Consider the following 17,588-nt stretch of genomic DNA (forward strand, 5'->3'; position numbering starts at 1 on the left):
AAGACACAGGCAGAGGGAGAAGCAGACTCCATGCAGGAGGCCTGATGTGGGACTCGATCCCCTGACTCCAGGATCATACCCTGAGCCAAAGGCAGATGATCAACGGCTGAGTCACCCAGGTATCCCTAACATATAAATGGATGCTTATAAATATTTATATATACCACTTAGTTGTTATGAAAATTGAATAAAATAACTGATTTGAAATCAGAGCAATTAAAATGTTACAATACATGTAAATTGTCCTCTTAACCTTGGTGAATCTAAGATTTATTTATTATGATTAAATGATACTTACAGACAAAATATATTAAAATAATAGGTATTGAAATATTTATGATTAAATTCACCCAAGGTGATAAAAGGATATGTGATGATGGATGAGCATTATTTGAGTATATGCCTTATAGAATGTGTCTTTTACTTGATTAATCTGTAAAGTCATTTTCTGAATGCTCCCTGTTAAGGTGGCCAGTTACACAGATGGCAAAGAATTGCACATAGTAGAGCAACAATCAAGATAGAGTTTATTCACTCTCCAAGGGAAGAGAGAGGCCAGACTAAGAGAAATATTGCCCCAAGTTTCTGTTAAGCTGGGTCTTTTAAGGGGTTTAAAAGATGTAAGAGGGTTGTAGCTGTGCTCATGAGGGAGGGTGTGTAAGGAAGGAGTCGACTCTTGGCCAGTTAGGGCAGGAGGTGTCAGTTTCTTGCGGGGCTCTGTTCAGAATTCCTCTGAGATGTGGGTTGTGGTCCAGCTAGAGAAGCATGTTTTGTAGTTGTGGTCTATTTTCTGAGAATGAGAGACACCATGACCTGGAAAAACAAAAAGTTAGGGCAAAGTACAGACACCTGTAAATTTTGTCTGTAAGCTTGGTTGGGGTGGGGAGGCTTTGAATTTAACCCTTTCACTCCTTAAATCATGTATCAAAAATACAGACAGATTAATATGGAAAAGCAACCATCAAATTTTCTTATAAGTAATGTTTAAACATTGAGTATTAACAGATTTGAAACCCTGAAAGAGAATACTGCAACAACTGCTGTGAAGAGTTAGAATGAATCAACAAAACATAAACATTGTAAAGAAGAAAGCAATATTGATGGAATCCACTCCTTGGAGAAGATCAGACACAAATGTGAAAATTAGACCAGTACAAAAAGAAATAAAATAAATGAGTCCTTTCTGGAATATAATTTAATAAAAATATTAATTTCATATATTTACTATACCTTATTAAATCTTTTTTTTTGGCATTTCAAGTTTCAGAATACATAGAAAATAATCATATCAAGCAGGACAACCAATGTACCTATTCCACTCTACTTGTGGTCAGTCCCTTTGAAAGTGCTGAGTGTATCAGTTTCTCCAGTTTCTTTTTTTTTTCTTTTTTATTATTTTATTTTATTTATTTTTTATTTCTTTTTTAATTTTTTATTGGAGTTTGATTTGCCAACATATAGCATAACACCCAGTACTCATCCCATCAAGTGCCCTCTTCAGTGCCCATCACCCAGTCACCCCAACCCCCTGCCCACCTCCTTTTCTACTACCCCTTGTTCATTTCCCAGAGTTGGGAGTCTCTCATGTTCTGTCACCCTCTCTGGTATTTCCGACTCATTTTCTCTTCTTTTGCCTTTATTCCCTTTCACTATTCTTATATTTCTCAGTGAATGAAACCATATAATATTTGTCCTTCTCCGATTGATTTACTTCACTCAACATAATACCCTCCAGTTCCATCCACGTTGAAGCAAATGGTGGGTATTTGTCGTTTCTAATGGCTGAGTAATATTCCATTGTATACATATACCACGTTGCTCCAGTTTCTTTCTCCAGATGTGGTTACTTCTTTTGCAATGTCTTAGCTTGCTTCCTGTAATCTTTAAAAACCACATTATTATTTCCCCAGTCTGTGAAAGAAGCTTTGACTGCATGAAAGCAAAAACCTATAAGTGACTGTATAATACCTCATGGTTGTTCAAAGGTGTATTTTTTACTTCATGAGACATTAAAGTAATTAGAGTGACAGGAGCCAAATAAAGTTAAGATCACAGGCAAAATTTCATATTTTCATGTAATACCTAAATTTGTACTATTTAAAGCAATTTGCTATTGTAGACTGTAAGCCACTCATTCATTTAGAATTAGTTTTTCATAGGGTGCCTGGGTGGCTCAGTTGGTTAAACATCTGACTTCAGCTCAGGTCATGATCTCAAGGTCTTGGAATGGAGCCCCACAGTGGGCTCCCTGTTCAGCAAGGAGTCTGCTTTTCCTTCTGTCCCCCCACCCCACTTGAGCACATGCTCTTTCTCTTTCTCTCTCAAAAAGAAAAAAAGAAATTTTCACAAATTAAACATAGCAGTATAATAAAGGAAAATGTAATAAATATGTGAGAGAAATTATGTCTTGGAATTCTTCTGACAAACCAGTTGAACATTGCTTCTCTAGTTTGAAACCTCTAGAATTGAGTAGAGACTTAGTTCCTCTACCTACTTACCTTTTGAGAATGAAATTCCATAGACTATAAAATGAGTTTGCATTTTTGTTTTTCATCTAAAATTTCAGAGTTGGTTATTTTGTTTCTGTTTTTGCTTTCTTCGATTGTCATGGTTCTATCCCTCTATGCTTGTTGCCTATGCAACCATTAGGTATTCCCTACAAAAAACATCACTTAAATAGCATTGGCACTGGCACTGATGAAAGTTTTAGAAAAATGTAAATCTCTGTATCTGTTTTCATTGTGGTTCACCAGTAAGTTTCCAAACTGACCTTAGACTGTGGTAGGAGTGGGATGTGGAAGAATGGTAAAGAAATTTAAGGTTATCTTATCATTTGTTCATGAAAGAGAAAATTAGACCCAGGTAAAAGTATGTGTATAGGAATATCTTCCCTAAATATCTGAGTTAAATTCATGCTTCCATAGAACTAAGCAGTGATTTTTTTTTTATATCCATTTTTGGCACCTAAATTTTTGGATTGGTCAGACAAAGAAGCAAACAGCATTTTAAAGGAAAACCTTTTAAATTGTAAAGATTATAATACATCTTCAAGTGAAAAATGTAAGGGGTTGGAATCAAAATCTGGAGATGGACGTTGTTTACACTCTGATAGAGGCAAAGTTAAGTTTGTTATTCGTTGATTGAACCCTGAGTTAAAGACATTCTGGAATATTTATATTATGAAATATAAACTCTGTGAGGACAGTGATTTTTGTCTATTTTGTTCCTAATTTATTCTCAGTCCCCAGAACAATGTCTGGCATATTTTTAAAAAGATTAATAAATATTTGTTGACTAAGTGACTAAATCTTTATGAAACTAATTACTAACTAGAGGTTAAATATTCCTTCTAGGTTTGCAATATGGATACTTGCTTAAGTTTTAGAAATGTCATTGTCCTTTTTTTCCAATACTTTCTAGTTTTTAAAACCTCTGAAAAAATTTTAAATGATAAAATACATTTTAAAATGTTTTATTTGAAGGTGTTATGAAAGAAAGAGTAGAACAGATTTAGAATGGGTTGGCAGAGGGGGACTACTTGGAATCAGGTCACTTTCTTAATTCTTCCTCTTGTGTAGAGATATTGCAACATTCATGTACTATTCAAAAAGTGGTCTGTAGTATTCTTCTGCCAGTTGTAATAATGTGTATAAGCTCAATGGTAAGATAAGAAAAAGAGTAGTAGTTTTAATTCCAGTTGTCATTATCCCATTTTTATTTATGCTTATGTTTGCATGCTACTTACAAAATCACACAGTAAATTATTTTGGATATACTAGATTCATATTGTATAAGACACAAGTATATTTGTACATATTAACACAGTAAGTATAAAGGGTATTTTTTAATAATAAATTTATTTTTTATTGGTGTTCAATTTGCCAACATACAGAATAACACCCAGTGCTCACCCCGTCAAGTGACCCCTCAGTGCCCGCCACCCAGTCACCCCCACCCCCCGCCCTCCTCCACTTCAATCACCCCAAGTTCGTTTCCCAGAGTTAGGAGTCTTCCATGTTCTGTCTCCCTTTCTGATATTTCCTACCCATTTCTTCTCCCTTCCCCGTTATTCCCTTTCACTATTTAAATGGGTATTTTTATATAGAGCAAATAATATGTTAGAGAATAAATCTTGAGAAAAGTTTCGTATTATGTAATTCCAATGTTCATCATTGAACAAATGGGCTAAAAATACCATAGGCAATAGTATTTTTTGTGTTGATTACTAGAAGGGAGAATGTCTTCAGTATTAGAATCACTATTAAAATGTTTCATAAATGGCATGCAATGATCAACACAGGAAAATGGACTAATAATAAATATATTTTTATTCTTTTTTAAAAATAATAAATTTATTTTTTATTGCTTTTCAATTTGCCAACATGTAGAATAACACCCAGTGCTCAGCCCATCAAGTGCTCCCCTCAGTGCCCGTCACCGATTCACCCACACCCCCCGCCCTCCTCCCCTTCCACCACCCTTAGTTTGTTTCGGAGAGTTAGGAGTCTTTACATTCTGTCTCCCTCTCTGATATTTCCTACCCATTTCTACTCCCTTCCCTTCTATTCCCTTTCACTATTATTTATATTCCCCAAAAGAATGAGAGCATATGATGTTTGTCCTTCTCCAATTGACAAATTTCACTCAGCATAATACCCTCCAGTTCCATCCACGTTGAAGCAAATGGTGGGTATTTGTCATTTCTAATGGCTGAGTAATATTCCATTGTATACATATACCACATCTTCTTTATCCATTCATCTTTTGATGGACACCGAGGCTCCTGCCACAGTTTGGCTATTGTGGACATTGCTGCTAGAATCATCGGGGTGCAGGTGTCCCAGCGTTTTATTGCATCTGCATATTTGGGGTAAATGCCCAGCAGTGCAATTGCTGGATCGTAGGGCAGGTCTATTTTTAACTCTTTGAGGAACCTCCACAGAGTTTTCCAGAGTGGCTGCACCGTTCACATTCCCACCAACAGTGTAAGAGGGTTCCCTTTTCTGCGCATCCTCTCCAACATTTGTGGTTTCCGGCATTCTTAATTTTCCCCATTCTCAATGGTGTGAGGTGGTATCTCATTGTGGTTTTGATTTGTATTTCCCTGATGGCAAGTGAAGCAGAGCATTTTCTCAGTGCGATTTGGCCATGTTTATGTCTTCCTCTGTGAGATTTCTGCTCATGTATTTTGCCCATTTCATGATTGGATTGTTTCTTTGGTGTTGAGTTTAAGAAGTTCTTTATAGATCTTGGAAACTAGTCCTTTATCTGACACGTCATTTGCAAATATCTTCTCCCATTCTGTAGGTTGTGTTTCAGTTTTGTTGACTATATCCTTTGCTGTGCAAAAGCTTCGTATCTTGATGAAGTCCCAATAGTTCAATATCGCTTTTGTTTCTTTTGCCTTAGTGGATGTATCTTGCAAGAAGTTACTATGCCAAGTTCAAAAAGGGTGTTGCCTCTGTTCTCCTCTAGGATTTTGATGGAATCTTGTCTCACATTTAGATCTTTCATCCATGTTGAGTTTATCTTTGTGTATGGTGAAAGAGAGTGGTCTAGTTTCATTCTTCTGCATGTGTATGTCCAATTTTCCCAGCACCATTTATTGAAGAGACTGTCTTTCTTCCAGTGGATAGTCTTTCCTCCTTTATCGAATATTAGTTGACCATAAAGCTGAGGGACCACTTCAGGGTTCTCTATTCTGTTCCATTGATCTCTGTGTCTGTTTTTGTGCCAGTACCACACTGTCTTGATGACCACAGCTTTGTAGTACAACCTGAAATCTGGCATTGTGATGCCCCCAGCTATGGTTTTCTTTTATAAAATTCCCCTGGCTATTCGGGGTCTTTTCTGATTCCACACAAATCTTAAAATAATTTGTTCTAACTCTCTGAAGAAAGTCCATGGTATTTTGATAGGGATTGCATTAAACGTGTATATTGCCCTGGGTAACATTGACATCTTCACAATATTAATTCTGCCAATCCATGAACATGGAATATTTTGCCATCTGTTTGTGTCTTCCTCAATTTCTTTCAGAAGTGTTCTATAGTTTTTAGGGTATAGATCCTTTACCTCTTTGCTTAGGTTTATTCCAAGGTATCTTATGCTTTTGGGTGCAATTGTCAATGGGATTGACTCCTTAATTTCTCTTTCTTCAGTCTCATTGTTAGTGTATAGAAATGCTATTGATTTCTGGGCATTGATTTTGTATCCTGCCATGCTACCAAATTGCTGTATGAGTTCTAGCAATCTTGGGGTGGAGGCTTTTGGGTTTTCTATGTAGAGTAACATATCATCTGTGAAGAGGGAGAGTTTGACTTCCTCTTTGCCAGTTTGAATGCCTTTAATGTCTTTTTGTTGTCCGACTGCTGAGGCTAGGTCATCTAGTACTATGTTGAATAGCAGTGGTGAGAGTGGACATCCCTGTCTTGTTCCTGATCTTAGGGGAAAGGCTCCCAGTGCTTCCCCATTGAGAATAAATTTGCTGTGGGCTTTTTGTAAATGGCTTTTAAGATGTTGAGGAATGTTTCCTCTATCCCTACACTCTGAAGAGTTTTGATCAGGAACGGATGCTGTATTTTGTCAAATGCTTTCTCTGCATACAATGAGAGGATCATATGGTTCTTGGTTTTTCCTTGCTGATATGATGAATCACATTGATTGGTTTAAGAGTGTTGAACCAGCCTTGCGTCCCAGGGATAAATCCTACTTGGTTATGGTGAATAATTTTCTTAATGTACTGTGGATCCGATTGGCTAGTATCTTCTTCAGAATTCTTGCATCCATGTGCATCAGGGATATTGACATATAATTCTCCTTTTTGGTAGGGTCTTTGGTTTTGGAATTAAGGGGATGCTGGCCTCATAAAATGAGTTTGGAAGTACTCCATCTCTTTCTATGTTTCCAAACAGCTTTAGTAGAATAGGTATGGTTTCTTCTTTAAACGTTTGATAGAATTCCCCTGGGAAGCCATCCGGCCCTGGACTTTTGTGTCTTGGTAGGTTTTTGATGACTGCTTCAACTTCCTCCCTGGTTATTGGTCTGTTCAGTTTTTCTATTTCTTCCTGTTCCAGTTTTGGTAAGTTTTGGTTTTCCAGAAATGTGTCCATTTCTTCTAGATTGCCTAATTTGTTGGCGTATAGCTGTTCTTAATATGTTTTTTAAATCGTTTGTATTTCCTTGGTGTTGGTGGTGATCTCTCCTTTCTCATTTGTGATTTTATTAATTTGAGTCTTCTCTCTCTTCTTTCTAATAAGGCTGGCTAATGATTTATCTATCTTATTAATTCTTTCAAAGAACCAACTCCTGGTTTTGTTGATCTGTTCCACAGTTTTCTGGTCTCGATTTCATTGAGTTCTGCTTGAATCTTTTTTTTTTTTTTTTTTTTTTTTTGCACAGAACTCTGTAATTTTATTTTTTCACTCCATAACATCTTGTGAACTTTTTTTATGTGAGCACAAATAAATCCACCTTACCTTTTTAAGGGTTACATAAAATTGAATTGTATTGATTCTGATGAAATTGAGTATCCTTTTTTTTTTTTTTTATTGGTGTTCAATTTACTAACATACAGAATAATACCCAGTGCCCGTCACCCATTCACTCCCACCCCCCGCCCTCCTCCCCTTCTACCACCCCTAGTTCGTTTCCCAGAGTTAGCAGTCTTTACGTTCTGTCTCCCTTTCTGATATTTCCCACACATTTCTTCTCCCTTCCCTTATATTCCCTTTCACTATTATTTATATTCCCCAAATGAATGAGAACATATAATGTTTGTCCTTCTCCGACTGACTTACTTCACTCAGCATAATACCCTCCAGTTCCATCCACGTTGAAGCAAATGGTGGGTATTTGTCATTTCTAATAGCTGAGTAATATTCCATTGTATACATAAACCACATCTTCTTTATCCATTCATCTTTCGTTGGACACCGAGGCTCCTTCCACAGTTTGGCTATAGTGGCCATTGCTGCTAGAAACATCGGGGTGCAGGTGTCCCGGCGTTTCATTGCATTTGTATCTTTGGGGTAAATCCCCAACAGTGCAATTGCTGGGTCGTAGGGCAGGTATATTTTTAACTGTTTGAGGAACCTCCACACAGTTTTCCAGAGTGGCTGCACCAGTTCACATTCCCACCAACAGTGTAAGAGGGTTCCCTTTTCTCCGCATCCTCTCCAACATTTGTTGTTTCCTGCCTTGTTAATTGTTCCCATTCTCACTGGTGTGAGGTGGTATCTCATTGTAGTTTTGATTTGTATTTCCCTGATGGCAAGTGATGCAGAGCATTTTCTCATATGCATGTTGGCCATGTCTATGTCTTCCTCTGTGAGATTTCTGTTCATGTCTTTTGCCCATTTCATGATTGGATTGTTTGTTTCTTTGGTGTTGAGTTTAAGAAGTTCTTTATAGATCTTGGAAACTAGCCCTGTATCTGATATGTCATTTGCAAATATCTTCTCCCATTCTGTAGGTTGTCTTTGAGTTTTGTTGACTGTATCCCTCACCAAAGATGTAAAGGATCTATACCCTCAAAACTATAGAACACTTCTGAAAGAAATTGAGGAAGACACAAAGAGATGGAAAAATATTCCATGCTCATGGATTGGCAGAATTAACATTGTGAAAATGTCAATGTTACCCAGGGCAATATACACGTTTAATGCAATCCCTATCAAAATACCATGGACTTTCTTCAGAGAGTTAGAACAAATTATTTTAAGATTTGTGTGGAATCAGAAAAGACCCCGAATAGCCAGGGGAATTTTAAAAAAGAAAACCATATCTGTGGGCATCACAATGCCAGATTTCAGGTTGTACTACAAAGCTGTGGTCATCAAGACAGTGTGGTACTGGCACAAAAACAGACACATAGATCAGTGGAACAGAATAGAGAATCCAGAAGTGGACCCTGAACTTTATGGGCAACTAATATTCGATAAAGGAGGAAAGACTATCCATTGGAAGAAAGACAGTCTCTTCAATAAATGGTGCTGGGAAAATTGGACATCCACATGCAGAAGAATGAAACTAGACCACTCTCTTGCACCATACACAAAGATAAACTCAAAATGGATGAAAGATCTAAATGTGAGACAAGATTCCATCAAAATCCTAGAGAAGAACACAGGCAACACCCTTTTTGAACTCGGCCAGAGTAACTTCTTGCAAGATACATCCACGAAGGCAAAAGAAACAAAAGCAAAAATGAACTATTGGGACTTCATCAAGATAAGAAGCTTTTGCACAGCAAAGGATGCTTGAATCTTTATTAACTCTCTTCTTCGGCTGGGTGTAGGATCTATTTTCTGTTTGTATTTCTTGTATTGCAATGTATTTCCCCCTCAGGACTGCTTTTGCTGCATCCCAAAGATTTTGAACGGTTGTATCTTCATTCTCATTAGTTTCCATGAATCTTTTTAATTCTTCCTTAATTTCCTGGTTGACCCTTTCATCTTTTTGCAGGATGGTCCTTAAACTCCACGTGTTTGAAGTCCTTCCAAACTTCTTGTTGTGATTTTGTTCTAATTTCAAGGCATTATGATCTGAGAATATGCAGGGGACGATCCCAATCTTTTGGTATTGGTTCAGACCCGAATTGTGACCCAGTATGTGGTCTATTCTGGAGAAAGTTCCATGTGCACTTGAGAAGAATGTGTATTCAGTTGAGTTTGGATGTAAAGTTCTGTAGATATCTGTGAAATCCATCTGGTCCAGTGTATCATTTAAAGCTCTCGTTTCTTTGGAGATGTTGTGTTTAGAAGACCTATCGAGTGTAGAAAGCGCTAGATTGAAGTCATTAAGTATAAGTGTATTATTATCTAAATTGCCTTAACTTTGGTTATTAATTGATTCATATATTTGGCAGCTCCCACATTCGGGGCATATATATTGAGGCTTGCTAAGTCCTCTTGTTGGATAGATCCTTTAAGTATGATAGAGTGTCCCTCTTCATCTCTCACTACAGTCTTTGGAGTAAAGTTTAGTTTATCTGATATTAGGATGGCGACCCCTGCTTTCTTTTGAGGACCATTTGAATGGTAAATGGTTCTCCAACCTTATATTTTTAGGCTGTAGGTGTCCTTCTGTTTAAAATGAGTCTCCTGTAGACAGCAAATGGATGGGTGTTGCTTTTTTATCCAATATGAAACCCTGCGCCTTTTGATGGGGTCATTAAGCCCATTCACGTTCAGAGTTTATTGAAAGATATGAGTTTAGTGTCATCCTGATATCTATTCAGTCCTTGTTTTTGTGGATTGTTCCACTGAACTTCTTCTTAAAGGGAAATTTTAAGAGTCCCCCTTAAAATTTCTTGCAGAGCTGGTTTGGAGGTCACATATTCTTTCAGTTCCTGCCTGTCTTGGAGGCTCTTTATCTCTCCTTCCATTCTGAACGAGAGCCTTGCTGGATAAAGCATTCTTGGTTGTATGTTCTTCTCATTTAGGACCCTGACTATATCCTGCCAGCCCTTTCTGGCCTGCCAGGTCTCTGTGGAGAGGTCTGCTGTTATCCTAATACTCCTCCCCATAAAAGTCAGGGATTTCTTGTCTCTTGCTGCTTTAAGGATTTTCTCTTTATCTTTGGAATTTGCAAGCTTAACTATTAAATGTCAGGGTGTTGAACAGTTTTTATTGAATTTGGGGGGGATCTCTCTATTTCCTGGATCTGAATGCCTGTTTCACTTGCCAGATTAGGAACGTTTTCAGCTATGATTTGTTCAAATACATATTCTCGAACTCTGTCCCTTTCGGCGCCCTCAGGCACCCCAATTAAACGTAGGATTTTCTTCCTCAGGCTGTCATGTATTTCCCTTAATCTATCTTCATGGTCTTTTAGTTGTTTGTCTCTTTTTTCCTCAGTTTCCCTCTTTGCCATCTACTTGTCTTCTATGTCACTCACTCATTCTTCCACCTCATTAACCCTGGTTGTTAGGACTTCTAGTTTGGATTGCATCTCATTCAATTGATTTTTAATTTCTGCCTGATTAGATCTAAAATCTGCAGTCATGGAGTCTCTTGAGTCCTTTATCCTTTTTTCTAGAGCTACCGGTAGCTTTATAATAATGCTTCTGAATTGGCTTTCTGGCATTGAATTGTAATCCAAATTTTGTAACTCTGTGGGAGAGAGGACTGTTTCTGTTTCTTTATTTTGAGCTGAGATTTTCCTTCTAGTCATTTTGCCCAGTGCAGAGTGTCCAAATACAAGTTGTATTGGGAAAAGGAGAAAAAGAGAGGAGAGAAAGAAGGAAAGAAAAGAGAAAAAGAAAAAAGAAAAAGGGAGAAAAGAGGAAAAAAGAGAAGAAAAAGAATGAAATGAAAAAAAGGGTGGGGGAAGCAATCAGAAATCAAAAAGAAAAAAAAAAAACATGGGGGAGTATCTTCTGATTCTGTATACTTTACTTCCCTTGACTTCCCCTGGAACTTGTCTGTCAATCTGGTCTTCTGGGGGAGGGGCCTGTTGTGCTGATTTTCAGGTGTTAGCACTTGGGGGAGCTGCTCAGCCCCCTGCCTGGTGCAGGGCTCAGTGGGGGTTGTTTACCCCGTGAGGCCCCAGGAGTAACAACCCCAGTGGCTGAGGCAGCCCTGGAGCCCTGGATTCAGCTCCCGCAGTAACTCCAGAGCTCTCCGTCTGCAGGGCCTGGAGGCTCCGGGGCGGAGCCGCTGATCTGCTCATCCCGGGGCAGGAGCGTCCTTGCTGTCCTGGGCCCTCCTGGCCTCAGCCTGTCCCGGGGAGAGGTCAGATCCTGGGCTGTGTCCAGGCGCCCTGTTCTCCGGGGCCTGCACTGTTGGATTCGGGCTCCCGGCTGGGCAGTCCCCTCTCCGCGGAGCCTCCGCCCGAGCCCCTCCGTGCTGCTCCCAGCTCCAGCCGTGGGCACGCTGCAGCCCTTTAGTGAGCTTGGCGCACTCTTCCTTGGGCGCAGGTGTCTGTTAGTGTCCCCGGGAGCCTGAGGGCATCCCCGCCCCTCCTGGGGTCCTGCTCTAACTCCCTGCGAGTGCCTTTCAGCCCGGGGATTTTGGTGCAGCTCCTGCTTCTCTGCGAAGGGTCTTTCCTATCCTGGGGCACTGGCTCCGGCCTTAGCCCGGCTCCTCGCGGGGCCCCTTCCCCTTGGATGCCTTTTGTTCTTTATTTCTTTTTTCCCTCGTCTTCCTACCTTGATAGAAGCGCGAACTTTTCTCACTGTAGCATTCCAGCTGTTCTCTCTTTAAATCTCAGGCCGAATTCGTAGATTTTCAGGATGATTTGAAGGTTATCTAGGTAATTTGGTGGGAACAGGTGACTTGGGGACCCTACTCTTTTGCCATCTTGCCCCTCCTCTCTATATTTTTACTTCTATGATAATAATTCTTTAAAGTGAGACTTTTCAAGCTTATCTGGTTCATTTCTTGGTTCTATTCATGACATAAACTATTTCAATTATTGTTACAAATAAAGTTATTCTATCACTATTGCAAATAGGAAAGTTTTTTCCTCACTTTTGTGTCTTCTGATCTGTCTGTATGCATATTTTTAAAGATTTTATTTATTTATTCATGAGAAGGACAGAGAGAGAGGCACAATATATAATTGAATATTTCTCAGCCACCAAAAAGAATGCAATCTTGCATTTGCAACAACATGGATGGAACTAGACTGTATAGAGTAAGTGAAATATGTCAGCCAGAGAAAGACAAATACCATATTATTTCACTCATATGTGGAATTTAAGAAGCAAAACAGATTTTATATATATATATATTTACACCCCGTCTTCTTTATCCATTCATTAGTCAATGGACATTTGGGCTCTTTCCATAATTTGGCTATTGTTGATAATGCAGTTATAAACTTCAGGGTGCATGTGCTCCTTCAAATCACTATTTTTGTATCCTTTATTTTTTAAAGATTTTATTTATTTATTCATGAGAGACACAAAGAGAGAGATATAGGCAAAGGGAGAAGCTGGTTTCCTGTGGTGAGCCTGATGCAAGACTCAATCCCAGGACCTCAGGATCACAACCTGAGCCAAAGGTAGATGCTCAACCACTGAGCCACCCAGGAGTCCCTGTACCTGTTAGATAAATACCTGGTACTGCAATTTCTGGGTGATAGGATCATTATATTTTTAACATTTTGAAAAACCACCATACTGTTCTCCAGAGTGGCTATACCAGTTTGCATTTCCAGCAATAGTGCAAAAGGGTTTCCTTTTCTCTGCATCCTTGTGAACATCTATTGTTTCCTGAGTTGCAAATTCTAGCCATTCTGACTGGTGTGAGGTGGTATTTCATTCTGATTTTGATTTGTATTTCCCTGATGAGTGATGTTGAGCACCTTTCATGTGTCTGTTAGCCATCTGGATATCTTCTTTGGGAAAGTATCTATTCTTGTCTTCTGCCCATTTCTTAACTGGAGTATTTGTTTTTTGGGTGTCAGTTTGTAGATGTGAAAGCCCATTTTAATATGATCTACTTTCAATCTATAAACACAAATTGTCAAAGTTGGAATGTCTTCTACTTCTGCTTTCCCACTGAAAGTTTGGGTGTTAGCTACCAAATCATGAATATATAGATCTAAACTGGTTATCTAATTTCTTACTATCTCCTGAAAACTGTTTTTTTCCCAGAATGTGTCAATATGCAGTTGTTTATGTTGATCTGAAAGTTCCTCCCTGTAATTTTTACCTATCCTTATTCCTCTCACCCAAAGAAAGGAAACTTTAACTTCCTTTTTACATGGTAGTCCTCATGTTTAGGCGTGTGTCATATCAACCCCTGCCTTTCTCAAGGGACTTTTTTTCTTTAATCCAAACTTCCCAAATCCCTCATGTGTCATGATTCTTTGTCTCATTTGAGGTACGGAACTGAACACATGAAACATTGTATAAAACATTTATTACCAACAGAAGGATTACATTTGAAAGCTGTATTGTAATAATGAATAATAATTATATTTTTGTGATCAGTAACAAATACATCTTACCTTTCCTTAAGTATTGAATTAAGTATTTTTAATTATTTTTAAAACTTTATCTATATTGGTATATCTTTTATATATTTTATCAATGGTGACCAGTTGTATAAATACTGTAGATACATTGTATAATTTAACTTTTATCTTAATGAAAAAATGCATAATATTTTTGAGTCAATTGTACTATTATTTTAATTTACTGATTTTACAACAAAGCCTTTAGTTAACATATCTTTGATGATTGGCTTTAATAATTTCTTCTTCTTCTTCCTCTTCTCTTTCTCTCCTTCTCCCCTCCCCCGTTTTTCTTTGACAGTTTTCTGTGGGTTGATACGGAGAATCATCACAATTGTGCCTGGTATGGACTTGTTGTCTGGAACATATATATTTGCAGTTCTTCTAGCATGTGTCGTGTTTCAGTCTGGCGCCCAGGAGAAAAACTACACAGTCCGAGAAGAAATGCCAGAAAATGTTCTTATAGGCGACTTGATGAAAGACCTCAACTTGTCACTGATCCCAGACAAGTCCTTAACATCTTCCATGCAGTTTAAGCTTGTGTACAAGACAGGAGATGTGCCACTGATTCGAATTGAAGAAAGTACTGGTGAGATCTTCACTGCTGGATCTCGCATTGATCGTGAGAAATTATGTGCTGGTATCTTGGTGGAAACCCGTTGCTTTTATGAAGTGGAGGTTGCCGTTTTGCCAGATGAAATATTTAGACTTGTTAAGATACGTTTTCTGATAGAAGACATAAATGATAATGCACCATTATTTCCAGCAACAGTTATCAACATATCAATTCCGGAGAACTCAGCTATAAACTCTCGATATGCTCTCCCAGCAGCCATTGATCCTGATATAGGAATAAATGGAGTTCAAAACTACCAACTAATTAAGGTGCGTTTTAAAATCACTTTGTTTAAGATAGTTCCTTTTTAAAAGGCAAAAATATAAAAGCATCTTTGTGTACTCAAATTTTGAGTAAGCCATTACCCCAATTTTGAAAAGTTTAGATATCGTAAAGGAAAGTAATCATTGCAATTCTTGCAATTGCAGGGAGTTTATGATTTTTTATTTTATGTATATTTATTTCCAAGCAGCTGCTTATGTTTCCCTTAACAATCTATTATGGGGTCAGATAAGGAGCTCAGCCCTGACACTTACAAACAATAACCTACCCAATACCTTACTTTTAATTTGTCTAGTCATGACTCTGCCACAGAGTGGACCTAAACAAGTAAAATGTAAACATTAAGAATGAATATACATATCTATCAGTTTACTCAGTGATCATTTTAGATAGGAAGTTTTCTCTCGCCATTTGAAAAGATGTCAAATAAATTTATTTGAGGGGTGAATAGAGCATTTTTATTATTAATATTTCTACATATATAGAGAATAATATTTTTCATGGTGGTTTCAAGTCAAGGGAAGATCTTTAAGCATCTCTTGAGTCATCAGAATGAGGTTAAATTTTAGCCAATGTGCTGCTAATGTTAAATATTTTCATTTTTTTTCTAATTCTTTGAAAACACAGAACACTCATTTGTTATAAAGGGTGAGTTCTCCACCCAAAAAGTTTCAATTTATCTGAAGAGCCACTTCTGGCCTGACTTGGGTCTTGGGGTAGGGGAGGCAGAAGGAAAAATAGGTGGAATAATTGTATTTGAAATATGTGCAGAAGGATCTTGTTCATCAAGCAAATGGGTAATTCCCTTTAATAACCTATATAGTATATAGGGTAGTAAGAAACTCAGATTTGTATATGTGAAATAGTTCAATCACTGTACTTGAATGAGCCTCGTAAGTGTGTAAAAGAACATATGTGCAAACTTAATATAGATGGGTTAAGGAATTTTTAAATTTTTATAAACATTTTCTGACTATTCACTACCAGATTATGATGAACATAATGGCAATGTTACAAAATATTCTAAGAACATATAAGTATTTTGATGTTTATCATCTGAGGTTTTGGCTGGACAATGTATAATATTGGAAAACTGCTCACCTGATGCTGATATATTGTAAAGATATATTTGTTTATAAATACATTCAGGGATAGAAGGCTATAGATCTCTTGAAAGAATTCAGGTGAAATGCACACTAGCATTTGAGTATAAGAAGTAAAAACAGAAATAGAAAGGATAGAAGATTTAGAAATTAGCATTTTTAGGTAAGACCTCTGCTATGGTATTTCCTTATATGATGAAATAAGAAAATATACAGGAGTCAGAAAGATATGGATTATAATTTTGTGCTTACAGCTGACTAGATATGTCACCTGCAGCTTAATTTTTCTGACCTTTAGTTTCTTCAACCATAATATGAGGATGATGATGTATATGTCATATAGGCAGAATTGGGAGAATAAGCACACAGTAGAAAGTAGATAGACATGCAGATGATTTTTGGAGATACTCTAAAACATTTGACTGTTATAGAAATGTGAGATTTATCACTTTAAATTGTAAGTTGTATAGCAGAGTAGATACTATCTCTAAAACAACACTGTCCAATGGAACTTTCTGCAGTGACATAAATCCTATAATCTGTGATAGCCAATATGGTAGCTATTGGCAATATGTGGCTATTGAGTACTTAGGATGGGGTTAATGGTACCAAGGAATTGAATTTTTAAATTCTATTTAGTCTTAATTTTAGTAGCCACAAGTGGTTAATGACTACCATATTACAGAGTCAAAATGAAGTAAGGTCATTTGGAAAATAAAAAATAACAGATAAAATAAAAATGGGACCTTATCAAATTTAAGTCAGGTATTAGTAATAAGGTCTCTCCACCAACCATCAAGACAAATGTGTTGTTTTGCAGTGCAATGCTTTATTATTTAAAGAAATTATTTCCAAGAATATTTTTTCATATCTCCCTCAGGATAGCATAACAAATTTATGATACATTTCTGATTTGTCTTGAAAGCTGCTTAAGAAATTTAAATAAAACAAACCTATTGACATTATTTTAGCTTTGTTAAAATCTGTTTTCATTTGAATTTAATTGAAATATTATCAGTAAATAATAAAAATACAGGCTCACTAGAGGTTATTAGATGAGTCTTAGAATAAACATACTCTAAAATTTCATTCCGCTGTAGAATGTGTGATAAGGCAAAAGTGAACTACATGATGTACTTAGAATATTGAGGCATTTGTTTGTTACCATGGACAAATAACACTCCTGATTGCTTGTTAAAAATAATGAGCATGACAACAAAAAATAATGAGCATGGAACATAAAACATAGCTCCAGGGCTATGACATGGATGACATTAACTAAATATACTTTGACTTACAAAAAGGTCTTGTCATGAAAGTGGCATTTATGCTGAAAGGATAGGGAGACTAAGTAAAAAGAAAGAAAAGAAACATGTTATGATTTATCCATAAACTTTAATGTGTTATAATTTGAAAGTTAAGTAAACCAACCTAAAAAATAACCTCTGTCCTGCAGAATAGGATGAAAATTTAATTAATATTAATTTTTTCTATTTCTGTTGAATAGACTAGACTAGCAAAATCACAGATTATCCCAAATAGGGATATATAAAATGTGTATGTAACGTTCAGATAGCAAAGGGAGAGAAGGGAAAGATATAGGGAAAATTTTTAGGGAAAAG

At 37.2% G+C, this 17,588-nt stretch overlaps 1 protein-coding gene across 2 annotated transcripts in view; it reads left to right on the forward strand.

Annotated features, from left to right (window-relative positions):
* PCDH11X (protocadherin 11 X-linked) overlaps positions 1–17,588 on the forward strand; it is a 389,751-nt gene that overhangs the window by 46,776 nt on the left and 325,387 nt on the right. For both annotated transcript variants that reach the window (XM_035711458.2, XM_049107471.1), the window contains exon 2: positions 14,267–14,850. In XM_035711458.2, the coding sequence (XP_035567351.1) occupies positions 14,311–14,850 (540 nt within the window). In that variant the 5' untranslated portion in view covers positions 14,267–14,310. The remainder of the gene's footprint in view (positions 1–14,266; positions 14,851–17,588) is intronic.

The sequence above is a fragment of the Canis lupus genome, chromosome X, assembly GCF_003254725.2.
Source record: "Canis lupus dingo isolate Sandy chromosome X, ASM325472v2, whole genome shotgun sequence".
Taxonomy (NCBI): Eukaryota; Metazoa; Chordata; class Mammalia; order Carnivora; family Canidae; genus Canis; species Canis lupus.